The sequence below is a fragment of the Calliphora vicina genome, chromosome 1 (genome assembly GCF_958450345.1).
Source record: "Calliphora vicina chromosome 1, idCalVici1.1, whole genome shotgun sequence".
Taxonomy (NCBI): domain Eukaryota; kingdom Metazoa; phylum Arthropoda; class Insecta; order Diptera; family Calliphoridae; genus Calliphora; species Calliphora vicina.
In genome coordinates, this window is record NC_088780.1 from 29,967,228 (window position 1) to 29,987,811 (window position 20,584).

Genomic DNA, 20,584 nt, shown 5'->3' on the forward strand with positions numbered 1-20,584 from the left:
ATGTCAACACAAAAAAAGAGCAATACAAAATAAACTATTAAAGTGACTACATTCTACATTACTTAGAGACACTAAAATGACAATTGACTTCACTAGGTTACATGGGATGTATAAAGTAACCAGTTGACTTCACTCTGCACTACAAAAAACCCATACGTGTCAAATTACCCAAAATATTTATATATTGGTGTCAGCCAAGTGATCAGACGTTAGTGACAATTACTGTCTATAAGAGATACATTGACTACTTTCATAACAACTGGGATATCGTCCTTATAAGCACACAGACACTTGTATACATGTACATAAGTATGTGAGTTTCTACATATTAGGGTAAGTCCTGCACATGACTCCATACTGCTCTACCCAACATTTCCTAATACATAAAACACGGTCATGTGAATTTATTTTTTTTTGCTTACTTTTTATCTAAAGATTATTTGTCAAATATTCAATATCTCTATGATAATATTTCATTTCTAATTTTGTTTCTTTCCTTGTACATATGTATTATTTTTTTTTGTTCCTTTTGGCTGTATTATTACTCTCCTACCAATGTCAATATATTTCTGTCTATATGATTTATAACTCCATTTGGTTTACAAAATAAAAAAACAAGAGAAAATTTGTTAAAACAGGGTGACAAACATGAATTTCTACAATACACAGGAGTTGTAGGAAAGTTTTTATAGTTGTATAGGAATTTTAATGGGCTTTGCCTAAGGGAGTTTTTATAGCTGGTATTTTGTTTTAGAATAAATCATTTCTTAAAGAAATATTTTGCTTTTAGCAAGAAAAATTAAATTGTTAATGTGTTTTAATGCTAAAGGGTAAATGTAAATAATAAAATACTGGTATTACCGGAGGATTCTGTTAAAAATCTTAATTAATTCACATTAAACCTTTTGTCAAACACTCAAAGAAACTTGGAAAGTTTGAAGGCTTTATACGCTACTTATGGCCGTAACTTCAAACATAGACAAAAAGGGTAAAAAATGGCAATACTGGCACTCCTAGATATCTTATTGTTGAAATTACGGACATTAGTCACATTTGTTACCGTCACGTATTTTGTAAATTTGATATAACTGATCGTTTTGAGTTTTTATCGATCATTTTTCATATGCGAAACTATGACAGTTTCATTTCACAAGTAAAAGAGGAATCCGGATGATATCTTTGTGGTAATATGAGGAGAACATTTGGATACTAGCTGGCAAACAAAAGAGCTCAGCACTACTATCACTCTGTGCTTTTAGCACTAGGAGTGGAGTTAGGGCTAATACTGGGAAAATATAAGCCGCCTTAGAAACTCTAGTTTGAGTTTTAAGGTACTGGATAGCTACAAATCAGGAATAACTTCCAAATACCTAACGATATCAGATAAAATAAGTACCACACTGTTCAAATGGGACAATTTAATGTTAAGGATTTTATATCTTCGTTAGAATTGTTCTGGACAAGACCAAAATATTTAAATTTCCACTGCCCCGTTTTCCGAGGAACCTAAATACTCAAACAAAAGTGTCTAAGGCAGCAGCGGACATACATATAAGTATTTATGTGGAAGGACGCTAGAGAGAAAATAGGGATTTTAGAGATGCATGTAAAATTCCAAATGTATTAAACACTTAATTGATGGATGGCTCTTGAATAATTCATCCATTGTATGTCCTTTGACAGAATCTTGCGGACTATATCATCTAAGATTGAATTTGTAGAACAACATTGGCTATTTCACACCCAGACCTTTCTTCGACAAGAGCTTGAGGTACCATTGGATCAACTGAGACATAAAAACCTCACTGGGTGAGTTCTTATTGGGGTCTTTTCTAATGACTGAAAGTCGAAGAAAAAGAGAACTGGTACCTATAAACTGCTGGATAGATGTTGTGTTCTACAGGGTGAGAATAAAGCCATAAAAAGGATGTAAACTGTCTAAGGTTCTATCGAATGGTAGCCTTGAAATCTCTTATGGCTACGATATGTAATTTAGTCATTGAATGAAATCATCTAAAAATTATATATCCAGACACTGTAAGGTTGAAATCTGCTGTATTCTGGGACATTTTTTGATTGGTATTGACTGGTCAACAAAAGAGCTTTGCTTTCAGTCGACCGATTATTCTGCGTACCACTCTAATTGTGGACAAGTAGGATTCAGGAGAACACACTACGAGAAGCCTTTATTTTTTTAAACAAACACAAATTTCGAAACGTTTTGCTTTTCCGTAGATACACTCAGAGTCACTGGCGGGAATCGAACCCGCAACCCTCAGATTAATAGTCCAGCTCACTATCGACTAGTCTATTAAGGACTCTTCGGCAGGGGCTCGGTACGATTAGAGTTGGAATATCTTAGATACCGGGGCACTGAGGTTTTTTTTTTAATTACGCGATCACTGTTTCGTATTTATTCCTTGAAATCTCACTTAGTTACCAAAACGACATTCGTTCTAGTCCAGTCATTGTATACAATCATTTAAAAAATAGATGGCGAAACATAAAGGTGAATAACGGAAAGGGCCACGATCCCAAAACAATTTCATCTACGTTCCGGAACTACCCGAGTCTCACTCGGCCAAATATTGGTAATCCAGCGACAGCAGGAAAGAACTCTCGACAACAATGGTACAGTTTCAACAACGGTAACGGAAATGTGTCCTGAGTAAAACTCTCGTGGAACAATAGCTCCGACGAATATTTGGCGTGCCTAACTGCGAATTTTACAAAAGTTCATACAGTTCACTGCTAGTTTGGATTCCGCTCTAGGAGATTAAATCTTCCATAGATTTTCAAACGATATCTGGTCTTTGAATCCAATCATACCAAAATGAGATGGTGTGACATCCTGCGGTTCGATTCTATTGGATACATGAACACCAAGATGTCAAAATCTTGTTGATCGAGAGCTCCAACGAATATTCGCGTGCCTAACTGAGAAATTTGTTAGAGTTCTATTTCACCTCTGGTGGTTTTTAGACTCACTGCTACTTTAGTGGAATTAGTAAAATATTAAATCTTCCATATATTTATTTTCTAATGTGTAAAAGCTGGAAATGTTTAATTTTAATTTAGTCTGGTCTTTGAATACAATCATAACAAAATGAGATGACGTGACATTCTGATGATTGACTCTCGTCGATCGAGATCTCCAAGGAATATTCGCGTGTCTAACTGGGAAATTTGTATTTTAGAGTAATTAATAAAATATTAAATATTCCATATAATGATTTCCTAATGTAACAAAGTTGTAAATCTCTTTAAAATTGTCTCAAATGACATCAAATCTATGCATTATTCCAATCCTATCAAAACGAGATGCCCAAACATTCTGATGATTTTCTCTACTGCACCATAGAACGCCAAGGTTAAAATAATGATGGCAAAAATCATGTGCTCTGGGTACAACTCTAGTCAAAATATAGATCTGATAAATAATCAACGTATCTTACTGTGGATATTAATAGAGTTAGATACAAGTCACTGCTTGTTTAGAGTTTCAACAAGAAGATTAAATCTTCAATATAATGTTTTTCTAACATGGAAGAGTATCTATATATCTCTTGGAAATTTCTCATAGTTTTCAAAACGACATCCAAGCTGGTCATTGAATTCAATCATATCAAAACAAGATGGTGAAACATTTTGAGTTTGAACTCATCTGTATACCGGAACATCACGTTTTATAGAATGGCGGAAAAACTCATGTTCCAAGCCACAACTCTCCTGGATCGTCAGAATATTCCGAATACCTAACTGGGGAATTTGATAGAGGGCAATACAGTTTAATGATTTTATGGAGGTTAAATCTTCTATATAATTATTTCCTAACGTGGAAGTGGAGGACACCTTGCGATATCTTCTTTGACACAACCTAACTCAAGCGGATGGATAAGTCGAGATTTATCTATCAAAATGATTTGGTTGAGGACTTGGAATGGTCGGCAGTTATGCCGAAGGACTTTTTCCTATAGCTTGAACTTCTTTTTAGGTTCCACAACGTATGCATTTTGAAATGAAAGCAGTAAAGTAGGAGCAACTTTTAGACTACAGCGAGGTTTTTATAATTCAACTGCATAATTTTGACACTAACAGCGGAAAACTGTTACTGACTAACTGCAAAATATACTACATTAGTCTGGAGTAGTCTGAGTTTACTGTTTCAACTCCTGTATTATCAATATTTTTTCTATTTTGTTCTAACTTACATCCTGTTTTCGAAACTTGTTTGCAATATTTTCAAACGGAATACATGTTTCATTACTTTTTCTTTTGTATGCTTAGGTTTTTCTTGTGTACTGCACTAGCAAGTTCAAAGGAATAAAAGAAATTTAAATTTAAATGTTTACAGATTTTTAATTTCTACTAATTACCAAGCTAAAAATGGGATCAGCAAATATAAGGACCGAGATCGAAAATTTTTTATAATACGTACATATATGTTAATAAAAATGAACCCACTAAATTTGCAGTTTTGATTTTTTTTTATTTGATTGAAATTATTATTACAATTTACAAAAAAGACAATATTTTAATAGTTCTAATAAGTAGTGGTTAAATTTTGAAACTTTTTCGGAAACCCTTAAATTATGGTTTTTATAGTGCTATCTGTCACTTTGTTCGAACAGGTTGACCATCTCCGTTTAAAATCTACCACAATTTTGGACACCTTTTTTGTGTTCTTCAATTCTCTTTTAACAATATTCCAATATCTCTCCACTGGCATTAGCTTCAGGCAGTTTAGAGGATTTGCCTCTCTTGGTACCAATACCACATTATTGTTCTTTTACCACTCAAGACCTTTCTTACGATTGTGACAGGATGCCAAATTAGGCCAAAAATAAGTGGGCACATTAAGAAGTATTATGGAAGCATACTTTTCTGCAAATATTCCTTGATGTAAATTTTTGTATTTATAGAGCCCTTTGTAACAAATAGTTGGCTTCTTTTGCCGCAACTTCATATTGCTTGCCATACTATGAACTTTTTGTGAAAATGTTGTCCTTTTGGGTCCTAAACTTTTCTGCAACATTCCCAACAGAAAAATATTGACCCAGAAGCTGCGAAAAATTTTCCAGAACATAAGTTTCATCATCCAGTATGCAGCAGGTATATTTATACCCTTCACCTTCGTGAGAAGGGTATATATAAGTTTGTCATTCCGTTTGTAATTTCCACAATATAATTTTCCGACCCTATAAAGTATATATATCCTGGATCCTTATAGATAGCGGAGTCGATTTAGCCATGTCTGTCCGTCGATTTAGCCATGTCCGTGTAGCCATTTTCTGAAGACCATAGATATCTTCGCGATCCAAATCTTCAATAATTCTGTCAGACATGCTTTCGAGAAGTTTCCTATTTAAAATCAGCAAAATCGGTCCTTAAATAACGGAGATATGAGCAAAATACTGGGACAACCTCGGTTTTTTACTTATTTTTGATCTATATCTGGATTACTAAGTCATTAATATAGACAATTTGGATATCTAATGATAGATATTTCAAAGTCCATTGCAACGATGTATATAAGGCTATAATAAATTGGACCTTCAATGGGTCTATATCGGGAAAAATATTTTATAACCCGAATTTTTTTTCATCAAAAATTTTTTTTGTCATAAATTTTTTTTCCAAAAAAAAAAATTTTAAAAAAAATTTTCAAACTAAAATGAAAAAAAATTAAAAAAAACTTTTTTAAAAATTTGAAAAACAATTTAAAAAAAATTTAATTTTGTTTACCATTAAAATATTTAAAAAAAATTATTTTAAAGTATAATTTGGTGAAGGGTATATAAGATTCGGCACAGCATAATATAGCTTCTTACTTGTTTTTGTATAAAATATGACTTCCGTGTTCTGTCTTTGGCCTCTAAATTTTTAGCAGAATTCCTGTCAGGAACTTCTGAGCCCTGTATGTTTTTAAACCTGCATTGGCTTTAACTTTTCGTACCAAATAATTTTTCTCGTCACTCATTTTAATCAGATTAACAAATGAATATAATTGATATTAAACATAATAACTGACAAATAATACTTGGGTTAAAAGTTTTAATAAGAATTTTTCGATCTCAGTCCTTAGAAGAGATTTTTAACAGATTCCATAAGATTTAAAGTTAATGAAATTGTTTCAGTTCCAGTTAGTGTGACCAATTGGACTTAAAACATTAGTTCTGCTGGATAATTATTTATATTGCAGTAAAATAAATCGTTAATAGTCAGAAACAATAATTAAAACAAATAAAACACCCTTTTAGTTTCTGTGCTAAAATTTCTAGACCTGATTTACTAAACTATTTAATAAAAATAATTTAAATGAACTCGATTATTACCGCAAAAAGTTAACAAGTTAAAAAAAACTTTGCCTGCAACTCCACAAATACCAGTGTTTGTATGTTGCAAACCTCTTACGCCCATAAAACTTTTCACTTAAGTATGTATTTTCACCTGGCTATATTAGCTTTAAACAGGTATAAAGAAAAGTTGAACAAAAATTCAATTGTTAACTCAAAAGGTGTTACTTATTGCATAAAGGCAGCTAATTGTAGGAAAAATACACCCTATCGATTACAAATTCCTTCCAAGAATCAATAAAAATCATAAATTCAAAAATGGTTGCTAGAAATGTTGAAAAAAAGAAGAACTTCTGATATATGTACATAAATTCTAACAGACACAACAGCGCATACATAAATCCATCTTAGTATATGTGCCACATATTTATGGTTATTGTGGCATGCAGCATGTAGCCTAATATCTACCAGTATATTTAGTATATAAACAAATTTATGTGTGCAGCACTGACAGCTTGTGTTAGCATGTCTTTATTTTATATACAGCTTGTTTTAGGCAGTTTTTTCCTTCATTTCTTAACGAAAATTTATGCAAATATTATTATGAGTGTAATAAATTTTCGTTTAACTTAAGCCTTCAGTCGATACCCAGGAATCAAACCAGCAAAAGGACTAATACATTTATCGTCTTAGGAGAGTGGGGGAGGGGGGAGTTGAAGTTGAAGTGTATGGTTGGGTGGTGTCTGTTTTTTTCTTAACTTTCTTTACACGTGCATGAATTTTCTTCCTTTACCAAATTCACAAAATAAAAACAAGTTTTAGTACAGCAAATAAGAAATTCTTATTTCTTGCTAAAACATTTTGAAATTTTTTTTTATTCAACACATTTTTAAATGTCTAAAAAATTTAAAATTTTATTTTTTCTAGCACCATATTGAAATTTGTTCAATTGAAGTCTATCATCTACAAAAGAAGCCATGAATACAAAGGATGTATAACATGGAATACATCAATTTTTTATAGCTTGACGAAAAGACAAAAAAAAAAATTGTTGATTATCAGCAATTTTGTCACACAATTGATTTAATTTATCGAGGGGAAGTTGCTTGTGGGGGGAAAGTGTATCCTATTTCCTTGGATTTTGCTAAACAACTAGTTCTTTTGTAGCTGGTTGTTATGGTTGATGTGAAATTGAATCTTGAACTTTGTAAATTCACAAAATTTGTGACTTTCAAACGGGATGTTGGAAATTTAATCATCGGTTTATTTGAAAACAAAAATTAAATCTAAATATAGAATCTTGAAATTTTTAATTTAGGGAAGTTCTTTTGTGTAAATAAATGTACTGTTACTTTTAATTTTGGTTTGTCAGATATCAACTCGTTTCAACATTGATGCTCATTTACACACAATCGAGCATACTTTTACTCAGTGTACGCTATTGTAGCTTTCTCTTCTTTTCTTGCGTTTAAATTATAAACACATTGCAATAATAAACTGGCTTCATAAACGCAGTTTGCAAAGCAACACTGCAAAGAAATTCGTTTACAAGGCAAATAAGGAGTGAGATCGAACAAATCTTAACCTACATAAATGTTAATAAAAAATAAATCACTAAACATACAGTTTTTTTTATTACATTGAAATTATTATTACAACTTCCAAAAAATATTATTTATTTATAAAAAACCTTGTCAATTTCAATAGCGGGGTCATTTTAACCCCAAGTGCCATTTAAGGGTTAATTTCCATTTTTGTTCTATTATTATAAATACTAGACTTCATGTTATATTTCTCTTAAGTTTCATCAAAATCGGCCCAAAAATATAAAACAGTGAAAAATTTTCCTTCACGATTTAAGGTTTAGCGTTTTCCAATTCTAATAAAACTTTCAGAGTCTATTTAGAATTATTTGGGCTATAATATTCTGAGTAGGTTTTACTTAAAATTCATAACAGTAAGGAAATAGAGTACATTCGCCAAAAAATTGCCATATAATTAGTTTTTCTCGAAAATTTCAAAATTTATATCGCAGCTACGGAAAAATTATAAGAGATATTTTCATAATTTTTTCATATTTTTATTCCCTATTATGTTCTCAATAAATCCCAATGAGATGAACAAAAAATTCTGAAATCTGTTTAAGAAAATTTTTAAAAATTTTATTTTTTTATGAGATTTGCGCCCCCTGTAGTGGGTTTGTGGAACTATTTTTAAGGATTCAAAAAACATCAAATGTATTAATTTTTGATGCAGAATCCATTGGTGAAATCAGATTTGCAATATATTCAACAGTTTATGCTCTACAGAAAAATGTGCTCAAATCCGCGTCTTTAGGTGCGTTGAACCACCACAAGGAGTGAAAATTTTCCAAAAAAATGGACGCCATTATTTTTATTTAAGCAAAAACCTTCAGAAAAATTATGATACCCGAAAAACAAATGAAGTGACCTGGTCACAAACGAACTCTAATATACATATATTCTCATAGCAATGTCCGCCCGACTGTCTGTCTGTTGAAAATACGATAGGACCCAAAAAAAGAGCTAGCTGGCTGAAATTTTCCACAAATACTCTCTGTTGATAAGGTTTGTCGGTCCATGATTTCAAACTGCTCGGCTTAGCTCCGGGCAATTTGGAGGATTTGCCTCTCTTGGTACAAATATCATAATATGATATTTGTACCAAGAGAGAGATTCTTAAACATAAATTCTTCTGTTTGGATGTGACTGCTGTCTAAATTTTTTCCTTGTTCACATTTATCTTTTTGTATTTCAATTTATTTTGATTTTCTCTGTAGTCCTTCGGCTACTCTTACTTTCATTTACCGCCCCTTTTTGCTTTTATGTCGCTTACGTTATTTTTGCGGTAAAGCAAAAAGGTGAGTGTCGCTTACGATATAATTGAAATTGCGATATCTCTGTATATATAAACACTTAATTTTCATTATTTCGAGCGTTGATGCATACGAAAGTTTTCTATCGATTTTCATTAAAAAGTCAATTTTGCCAAAAATGTCGCTTACGTTATTTTTGCGGTTAGGGCTCGATATTATTGTTCTTGTATAACTCAAGACTATGCTTACCATAGTGACAGAATGCCAAAACAGGCCAAAAATAAGTGGACACATTAAGAAGAATGAAAGCATCCTTTTTTGTAAACATTCCTTGATGTAAATTTCGGTATTTATAGAATCCTTTGTAACAAATGTTTGGCTTCTCTTGCTGCAACTGCATATTACTTGCCATACCAAGAACTATTTTGGAAAATTTTCTGCTTTTCGGGTCCTAAACTTTTCTGCAACATTCCCACGAGCATCAGCAACATAAAAATGTTGACCCGGAATCTGCTGCATCATCCATTGTGCAGCAGTTATATTTAACTTTAATTTCCGTGCTCTGTTTTTGGCCTCTAAATTTTCACCAGAGTTCCTGTCATGAACTTTTTGTGCCTTGCATGTTTCTAAACCTGCAGTGGCTTTAACATTTCGTACCAAATAGTCCGAGTATTGAGCTAACCGGACTGCTTTCCTACCAGATGTGTTGGGAGCTCTTTTGAAAATGCTTTCTTTTTATTGGCTTTAGAAACATTATGAGGACCATTCATTCTACCTGAACCAGATTTTCTCCCGATAGTTCGATAATTAGTTCTCCCGATACTGTTTAATAACATTGGAATCAGTATGACGGCAGACCATTGACTGTTTGGCCAACTTTTTATAGGACCAAGTTGGGTTTTGTTGAAAATATTTCATTATTTTAGTATGCACTTTTTTCTCGTCATTCATTTTAATCAGATAAACAACAAATGCACATAATTGACATTAAACAAAATAACTGATATTCTTTATAAAGGTAACTTGATGAAAAAAAATCAAATTCTTCAAATACTTGAGTTAAAAGTTATGATGAAAAACGTGTGTTAATGTTTTTCGATCTCAGTCCTTATACTGTAAAATATGGTGAAAATCGGTCAACATTTGTCGCTAGTCCATATACAAGGTTTCCCTCAGAAAATGACTTTACCATTCATAATTGTTTAATAACTAACAAACCCTTTAAGCCAAAAATGAACTTCATCGCTGAACACAATTTTGCGATAAAACAGTCGTCTATAAGTTGTGCAAATCGATGACTAATTTTCAAAGTAAATTTGGATAATTTGTTAGCGATTTCAAGCGTCAATCTATTCATGATGATTTGCCAGGGTATATAGATCATTAATTGCAAAAAAGTGAACACAGTACGACAGTTCGTTTGACAGTTAAACCTTTCGTAACTTCTAACGGTCTTCAAAAAAATACGCTTTATATGACCATTTTATGCATCTCGTCTGATATTTTATAAAAACCAAAAATACCTTAATAAACTTGACATAAAATCTTTTGAGGTAAAGCCTGAGATAATCAAATTTTTTTTATGTTTTATTTTTAAATCTTTTTATCTAATAAATTTTTATTTGTTTAAAAAAACTATGTATAAGTATGTTTATAATAAAAGACTTTAATATGAAATGTCATTCGATTTGGGATTATATTTTCTTTTTAAACAAACATGAAATCAAACGGAAACGGAAATACTAATAATAAGTGCTTTATATATTTTTTTTCAAATTCTTTTTCATTTGTGTGTGTATTTTAAGGGGCTATTAGCAGAAGACTAAAGGCAAAAAAGCACAAGAAGAAAAAAAAAAGATATAATAAAAACTGGAAACACGTCAAAAGCTAATTTGTGAACGTACCATAAATATATAAAGCAAATCTAAAATGAAATATAATAAAATTGGAAAATCAGGTGTGTCTGTCTGTATGAACAATTTATAGGAAAGAGGCTGTTGCTTATATGTATTATACACATAAATGTGTATGTGTTAAAATACAGATGTGCAAATATCTGAATGTTTAATACAAACGTATACAAATAAGGGAGATACTTATTTACCACATGTGTTTTTTTCATAAACTTTTTAACACAATACTACAATACATTTTATTATGTATTCTTTATAAATAGCTTTCTAATCACATTAACGTCACAAATATGCTGGCAAAAATACTAAGAAGGTTTTGAAAAATCTGTAATCTCACATACAGAGGGCTGTAATAATACCCATTTTGCTTAAGATTTTTTTTTTCTGTCACTTATATTATTTCCTCAAAATATATTAGAGTTGCATAGCTGATTTATTTATCCAATTAATCGCAATAGATAGAAAAAGACAAGTGCACAATAAAATTGCAAAATCCTTTGAATTAAACCTAGGTACTTCGATGAAGGTATACTATATGTCAGCTAGAATTTTTTTCGATACTAGCTACAGAAAATCTGTTTTCTCGGGAGAATCACAATTTAAGTAACCGACATTTTGTCACCCCAACTAAAATTTAGAGCATTGGTAGGCAAAAAGAGGCATTTAATTTGTGTGCTCTTTTGGGTAAAAAATAAAATATCCACAACAACATCAAGAAACTGAATGAATCGTGTGTATTTTTACGCTCTTTTGTTCACATTCGGGTTGTTTGACGAAAATCATCGTAACCTGAACAATATGAACGCCTACCATGGATTTAGAGCAGTGATGTTCAAAAATAAAAATGAAGATGCATTGGTGAGAGAGCTACCCAGCAAACATAATGTCAAACACTTAAAATAAGAACAAAATAAAGAATGTTTAGATTTAGAATTTTTGACAGATATAACCAATTTATTAAATGAATGTAATTTAAATTTTAAGGAAATAAAAGAATATACATTATACGGCCGAAATTCTCTCAAATTTTTTATTTATTTCTGACTTTGTTGTTTTGTGTTCAATTGTAATTGAAACGCGTGTGTTTGCTATGCTTCGTCCAAAGACCAACCAACAACAATGCTTAATGAATTTCTGAAAAAATGAGACATTTGTTATACTCTTTTAAAGACAATAAGAATATGTGTGTTGTTACTCAACGCGAAAGCACAATGAAATGAACATCATTGATTTAGAGTGAATCATTTTGAAGTGAAATTAAATAGCCATGAAGTCTCTGTTCAGTTTTCCAACGCTTTGAGAAACAGAGTAGATCTCCTATCAACTTCTCCCCAACAAAATATTTATTTATAAAATCCGCATTCACTGAAACAGCTGAAAGTGAAATAGGATATGCTAAAAATCCAAGGCCTGAATATCCGAAAAGACAGGGCAAATAAGGAGTGAGATCGAAAAAACACACGCTTTTCCTTAAAACTTTTAACAACATTTTTGGATTTTTTTTAATTTTTTGGATCAAGTTACTTTTGAAAATTATGTCAGTTATTATGTTTAATGTCAATTATGTTCATTTGTTGTTAAGCTGATTAAAATGAGTGACGAGAAAAAAGTGCGTACTGAATTATTAAATATTTTCAACAAAACCCAACTTGGTTCTACAAAAAGTTGACAGGTCAGTATCAACTAGTCAGTTGGTTGAAAACCTGGTTCAGGTAGAAGGAATAGTCCACATCATGTTTCTAAAGCCAATAAATAGAAAGCATTTTAAAAATAGCTCCCAAGCAGTCCGGATAGCTCAGTACTCGGACTATTTGGTAAGAAAAGTTTAAGCCAATGCAGGGTTAAAAACATACAAGGCTCAAAAAGTTCCGGATAGGAACTCTGCTAAAAATTTAGAGGCCAAAGACAGAGCATGGAAATTTAAGTAAAATTTTATAAAAAAATATAGCTGCTGCCTAATGGATGACGAAATGTATGTTGTGGAAATTTTTTTGCAGCTTCCGGGTCAATATTTTTATGTTGCTGATGCTCGAGGGAATATTGTAGAAAAGTTTAGCACTCAAAAGCAGAAAATGTTCCCAAAAAGTTCTTGGTATGACAAGCAATATGCAGTAGCGGCAAAATAAGCCAAATATTTATTACAAAGGGCTCTATAAATACCGAAATGTTATTCACATGTTATTCTTAATAACAATTAGAGAGCAGTACAAATAAGAGCTCAGTGGTTAGAGCATTTGACTAGAAAACGAGAGGCTATGTGTTCAACCCCGCTCTCAGAAAAATTTATTTTTTCTCAAATGCTGGAGTATTTTCACTATTGAATTTAATAGTGAAGTGTTATGCAGAATGTGCCAATCGGCCACTTGCAATGACATCACCGTGTTAAATTCACCATTCAATAACGTTGCGAGTGGGTTGAAAATTCACTAGTAGTAGTTCTTAGTGGCCAACGAATTCGACGTAGCGGAACTAGTGCAGTGAACTGCAGGGAAGTTTAAATTTTTTATTTTTTTTCATTTCAAAATTTATAAAATAATAATTTTTTTTTTAATTTTTTAATAAAAAAAACTTTTATGTCAGTTTTTTTTCCTAAATTTGTTTTTTAATTTTTTTAAAAAAATTGTTTTTGTTAGTGAAAAAAATGTATAACAAAAAATTTTTTTGGTGAAAAAAACTCCCTTATCGTGGTTGGCGTAAATGTCTTACGCCTACGACAGTTTCGTACTAGATTAAAGATAAAATGCAAACTGTTTCTTTAATCTAGGCGTCGTAGGCGTAAGACGTTTACGCCAACCACGATAAGGGTGAAAAATTCGATATAAATATTTTCCCGATTTTGACCCATTGTAGGTCCGACTTACTATGGCGTTATATACGTTAGTAATCTAGATATAGGTCAAAAATAACGCAGACATTTGTGGTCCGATTTTCTCGATTTTAAATAGCAACCAAACCGGGTCTACAGCGGATAGAGTGATGTATGAATCATGTATGTTAGTTATTTGAGGGCTACGGAAATATGATTTTGATAACAATCCAAAATATATCTTCTTTATGGAATCGCAAATCAAAAATGTAGAAATTTCAAACGGAATGACAAACTTATATATCCCCTTCCTACTCATTAGATAAACATTAATAGCCTTCATAACTAAGATTTGGTTTATTTGAAACTTCATAAAATTTAACATTTTATTACAACCCCAAACCCCTTATTAAAAGGTTAATGAGTGAGTGCCATCCTAATAAAATTTAAATTCTCATTATATTTGCAGGGGAAATGAGAAAAACAGCAAATGGTAGTAAAAAAAAAAGGATTTAATGTGATTAAGTGGAAGTGATAACGGTGTAACAATTTTTTATATTTCCACTTAATACCAACTGGTTGGTGTTGGTGTGGTGGATGAAATGGAAGGAGTTGGTTGTTTAAATGAAATACTATATAACACAGTCGTTATTTCCATGAATAGAGATTTTATTTTATTTTTTTTAAACTTTTTGCTGTTCTTGTAAAGATTTACAGTTTTTATAATTTAAAGTCAAATACTGGAGTGTCCAGGTGGGTTTTTTTACACTCTCTAGCACTCATATGCACTAAGTGGCAAACAAAACATGTTTATTTTAGAAAGGAATTTTGTGGAGAATTAGCAGAAACATTTTTTTAAAACATTTTGTTTGTCAGTGTTTGTAGGGTACTTAAAATGAAATGTGATTCACGAGTTTATTGTTGTGCATTAAAATAGCAGATTAATGAAATTCAATATTAAGCCTTCGCTGTGCAAATAAACCTAAAACAAATGGGTAAAAAGCTCAAGTTTATACAATACATATATAGTAGCATTTAGGAACCGATTTATTTAAATAATACTTAAAGGATTGTTAGAATAATATTAAAAGTTTAATTTTATTTCAAAAAGGACATGTACCTTTAAATGTATTTATATGAAATGAAAATGGAATTGTAGACTCAAGGATAAAGAATTTAGAATTAAGAAATTCGTATTTATTTAAATTTTTAATCAAGTTTTGAAATTTTTTATATTTAGATGCCAATAAGCACCCAAAAAATTTAAATTCAAGTCTTTAAAATTTAATTAGCATTCAACTTGAATTTCAGCGCCTTTTATTATATTTTATATTTTAAAATGTTTCTTTTCTTGTGAAAACAAATGTTGCAGTTATTAAACTAAATTAAAGTACATAAGCAAATCATATGTAAATGTGATTAAAAAAAAATATCTACATAATATTGTAGATCTTCACACAAAATGTTAACGTCTCTGTCCAAATCACAATAAATTTGCAAAAATTAAGATGTTGATAATGTTAAAAAAAACAAATAATGATACTTACAAGAATCTTACTTTTAAATGTAACAATATATTCAGATTTCAGTTTAAATACCTTCAATTTAATACAGTTTTCCAAAATAAAAATAATCAAAATCAAATTTGTTTTTGAATTTAGAACTGGTTAAAAATCAATGCTTGAGTTTTACAATTCTTGACTTGAATTGGGTTGAATTAAAATATATATTTTAAAGCTTAAATTCAAGTGTTTTTTAAATTTTTATTTAATTTTAATTCAAGGTTTTAATTCAACTACAATACATTAACACAGCAATGTTTGACTTGAATTCAAGTGTCCATTTCACTGAAGAATGTTATTGAATTAAAGCGTGATACAAGTATTGGGAGTTTAACTTTAAAATGTGGGATTTTTAAAAATTTTTAGATTCTTTTTTGAAGCATTTGTACAATATAAATTTATTCAAAGTATGAACCATTGTTAGCCATGACCTTTTCCCTTCTTTCTGGCAACATATGGATTCCGAGCCAAAAGAACTGATCATCTTTTGAGGCAAGGAACGAATCAAGCCAATATGGAATACTCTGTTCCGAAGTGACGAGTATCCCAAATAGATACGCACAAAATTCGATATTTTCAAAGCAAAAAAAAAAATAACATGAAGTCTAGTATTTATAATAACAGCACAAAAATGGAAATTAACCCTTAAAGGCACTTGGGACCAAAACGACTGCATTTTTCGTGATTTTAAAAGTTCAGGGTCATTTGTGCTATTAAGGGTTAATTTCCATTTTGTACTGTTATTGTATATAATAGACTTTATTTTATATTTTTCTTAAGTTTCATCAAAATCGGCCCAAAAATATATAATATTTCGCTATCTTTCCATTAGAAATTCCAAATATTGAAAAATTTGACATTTGACCTTCACGATTTAAGGGTTAACGTTTTCCGATTTTAGGGAAACTTTTAGACTATATTTAGAATTACCTGGACTAAAATATTCCGAACAGATTTTACTTAAAATTAATAACAGTAAGGAAATTGGGCTCATTCACCAAAATATGGCCAAAAAATTATATCGCAGGTACGAAAAAACTATTGGAGGTATGGACATACTTTTTTCACATTTTAATTCCCTATTATGTTGTCAATAAATCCCTATGTGATGATCAAAAAATTCTGAAATTTGTTTAACAAAATTTTTAAAAATTTGAAATTGGAGTTTTGAAACTGCTGTTAAAAAAATATTTTTTTTTTGGTTATACCTGTGAATAGGATAACTGTATCCTATGAAGATAAAAACTCATATACAAGTAAATATGGATATATTTTAAGTAAGAATAAACTTTTGTTTTAATATTTCTCAAAATATGTCAATTTTGTTCATACATTTCTTGTTCTAGTGGCCTGAGACACGTTAATGGCCTGGCGATGTTTAAACCAATTTTTGTCTTTTATATCTTAATGGGACGAAAATTACGTAAACATTTCGATTCTTTTAAATTAAATTGCAAAAGTAATTTTTAATGGCAAAAATTAAAAAAAAAACTGAAAAAATGCATTTTTTTCTCTTGTAAATGCACCTTAAAACTAAATCGAAAGTCGGCACGGGTTGCAATTCTTAGAACAAGCTAAAAAAATGTTTGGTGGAATTTTAGGTCATTACGAAAGTTTTCAGCGGGTACCGTTTCAACATTTCAAAAAATTTAATTCTAAGGGACACTCTAATATATACCCTTTAAAATGACATATAAGTTAGTAAAAACAAAAACTGAGTTCAAAAGATACGCCATCTAAGGTAAATCCCGCAGTATTAAGTCATATACCCAATATATTAACATTGTAATGTTTGACTTGAATTCATGTTTCTGAATTAAAACCAAATTCAAGTATATTTCAACCCTTGAAATGTGAATGTTTGACTGGAATTCAATTTGTTTTACACTTGTATGCCAGTCAAAATGCTTATTGGGATATAAAATGGAAAATTTCTAATTACTTTGCAATACATTCCAAGCCGGGATTCCTGAATTGTGGTAGTAATTAGAGCAGAGTAGAAGTAATATATTTAACACACAAAAACTATATTATTAGTTGGAAGTATAACGTTACGAAAAACGTTAACAGATATTGAAAAAATGACGCAAATACTGGTTGCTATAGAGATGAGACGAAAAATGTCTATAAAGAAATTAATAACTGAAATTTTGCTCTTCTGAATTTAAAAAAAACACAACACACTTTAAGGCACTCAGATGATGTTTATTCGAAAAGCGTCTCTGATAAACTCACTAACGACTGCAACCTCTGCTACTATTTATAACACTGCCATCTGCACTCTAGATTTCTCTTTAACTGTCTAGAGGTTTCTAATACATATACATACTGAATATTCGAAATCGAATACAGCGTTGCCAACTTACGATCAAATCAACTGAAAGCTTTTATTTAATAATGCCCACAGATATGTTACAGTTTTACAGCACTGTTATTTGAAAGCATTATGCTACTTTTAAATCAGCCGTTAAAATCGTTATATTTGAATTCAAGTACAATTTCGTAACAATATTATATGTTTTTATTTATTTGAGATTTTTTTCATCAGAATTTCTATTTATGTTAAATATTTGTTTTGATTATAACATGAAAAGAAATTTATTAGTCTTCGATTATTTTACAACTATTGGTAGACAAATTTTTTAATCTAAACTGAAATATTGCATTCATTCCAAAAAAGATTATTATTTTTTGTTCGATTATACTAATAAACATCAATCGAATAAAAATTATTTTTTTTTCATCGACTATTCGAATAAATGTCATTCGACAGAAAATTATTCGAATAATCGAAGAAAAAAAAATATTTTTAATTCGAATGAATACAATTTTTCAGTTTAGAATAAACAAATTTAGATTATATTCGGACCTGGTGGTTATGAGTGCCAACCTTTAATTTAAACCCATCTATTACGAAGTCATTCTTTGTGAATTTGAACAAACAAATAACTAATCAATCATAAAGTTTTTGTTACAAATTTCAAGTGGTTTCACTAAAACTCAATATTAATTTTCTTAACTCTTCAAAGAAAAACCAATTGAATTGTGGGTAAACAAATAACTAAATGTTTAAAATACTGATAACAGAAACCAAACAATAAATAACTTATAAATAAATGAATAAAATAAAAAATAAACCAAAAAAAATACTCACGAAGTTTCTTTAACAAAGGAATCTACCAACGAAGATGATCTAAATAATAAAACAAAATAAAAAAATTAAATTAAATTAAAAAAGCCAAGCTATAAAATAAATTAAAAAAATAATAAAAACTATAATATATAAAGAATAAATTAACTTATGCAAATATTGTAAATATGCATAAAATTAAAAATTTAGCATGTTACATTTGTACAAGACAGCTTTGTCCTTGTCATATCCTTACACATTATGTAGAATTCATTCTACATATAAAATTACAATAAATAATGTCTTCATAAACTTACGAATATTCTTAGGATATGTATATGGAGAAATAAGTATTTACCTGCAAGAGAAAAGAGAAAGAATAAAGATATTAATTTATTTGTGTGTTATAAAAAAAATATAATGAAATTTAAATAGTAAAAAGTATTTTAGTTCTATATAATTTTATAATATTCGACACTGACGAATATATAACTCATATCCAGCAAAAACTAGGTAACAACTTACCGTCTGTATTACTTGGAAGTAGTCTAATAATGTCTTATTTATTATTTGTTATTTAACTGCTTATTTACTAATATTCTGTTTTGTTGTCTTCTAAGAGTTATTGAAGACGTTAATTGTAACTAGTTTTTGTTACATCAAACTAAATACTTTTTAATAAGCAGCTGTGATACGTATTTGTGTAAGTAGTGAAATATTTGAATATCATCATTTTAACTCATTAATTGATAATGAATATTTTTGCAGGGTACTTATTAAATAAAACGTGTTTAAAAATATTAGTTTTATTTTTAAACACGTTTGCCATAAATCTAACCAAACTTATGTTGAAGTAAACTAATAAATATTCTTTAGTTTTGAAGCCTTCCTGCCAAAGAAAAAAAAACAGATACAGAAACAGAAACATAAATTGAATAAATAAGTAACATATTGAAGAACAACATGAACATCAAGTTGAAATAAAAAAAAAAGAAAAAACTTTATTATATAATCCTGGCCATAAACAAGGATACTATAGCTACAACTACAATAACTAACCAAAAGAAAAAAAACTAACCAACATGAATGAAAAAAAAAGACCAGCCCCATCATGGCCCAGCCATAGAAGTGTGGTTAATATAGGGGATTTCTTTTTTCTGTTGCGTTTTATTTTTATTGATACATAAAATAAACACTTTAGACATTTTTGCAGTTTTCAGTACATCTTCTCAAAACGAGTCCATAGACATGCAGGCATACTCAACTACTATATTAATAGTAATACGTACATGCAGAGTATGTTCATGATTATTAAGGTGGCCCAAATTTCGCACTTTTCACTCTCAAGGTCTAAAATTACTATCCGTCATCTAAAAACCAAATGCTGAAAATTTTAACAAAATCGGATAACGTTTAAATGCTGCACAATTTATTTAGATACGAAACTCTAAATAAATTGTGCAATATTTTCAAAAAATTACATGTTTTTTAATAACATATGTCATTTTGAAGAGTACATATTTGTCATTTATTCTCACTTAGTTATTGAACACTTTTTTTTCTTCGAAAATGTCGTATTAACGTCTGAAAACAGCAAGATTCTTCCAAATGCAGGGAAATTGGGTACCATTGAAACCGAGAGATATTGAAAGACGATTTTGCATGTCCGAAATTATGTTTGAACGGTACAAAAGAAAATAATTTGTAACCGAATCTATGAAAAATGGATCCATTACGATAACGGTTGGGGTTAAGACGTGCCGTAAGCCCTCTGAAGTTTTGAGATGCATTTACAAGGGGAAAAAATGCATTTTTTTCAGTTTTTGGAAAAATGTTGCCATTAAAAAATTACTTTTGTAATTTAATTTAAAATAATAGAAATGTGTGTGTAATTGTCGTTCTAATGAGCCATAAAAAACAGAAATTGGTCAAAAAATGTTAAAGTTATTAAAAATTCGCCATTAACGTGTCTCAGCCAACTAGAACAAGAAATGTAGGAACAAAATTAACATATTTTGATAAATATTAAAATAAAATCTCA

At 30.1% G+C, this 20,584-nt stretch overlaps 1 protein-coding gene across 6 annotated transcripts in view; it reads right to left on the bottom strand.

Annotated features, from left to right (window-relative positions):
• Sap47 (Synapse-associated protein 47kD) overlaps positions 1-20,584 on the bottom strand; it is a 210,735-nt gene that overhangs the window by 101,398 nt on the left and 88,753 nt on the right. For all 6 annotated transcript variants that reach the window (XM_065506310.1, XM_065506328.1, XM_065506293.1 and 3 more), the window contains exon 3: positions 18,568-18,606. In XM_065506310.1, the coding sequence (XP_065362382.1) occupies positions 18,568-18,606 (39 nt within the window). The remainder of the gene's footprint in view (positions 1-18,567; positions 18,607-20,584) is intronic.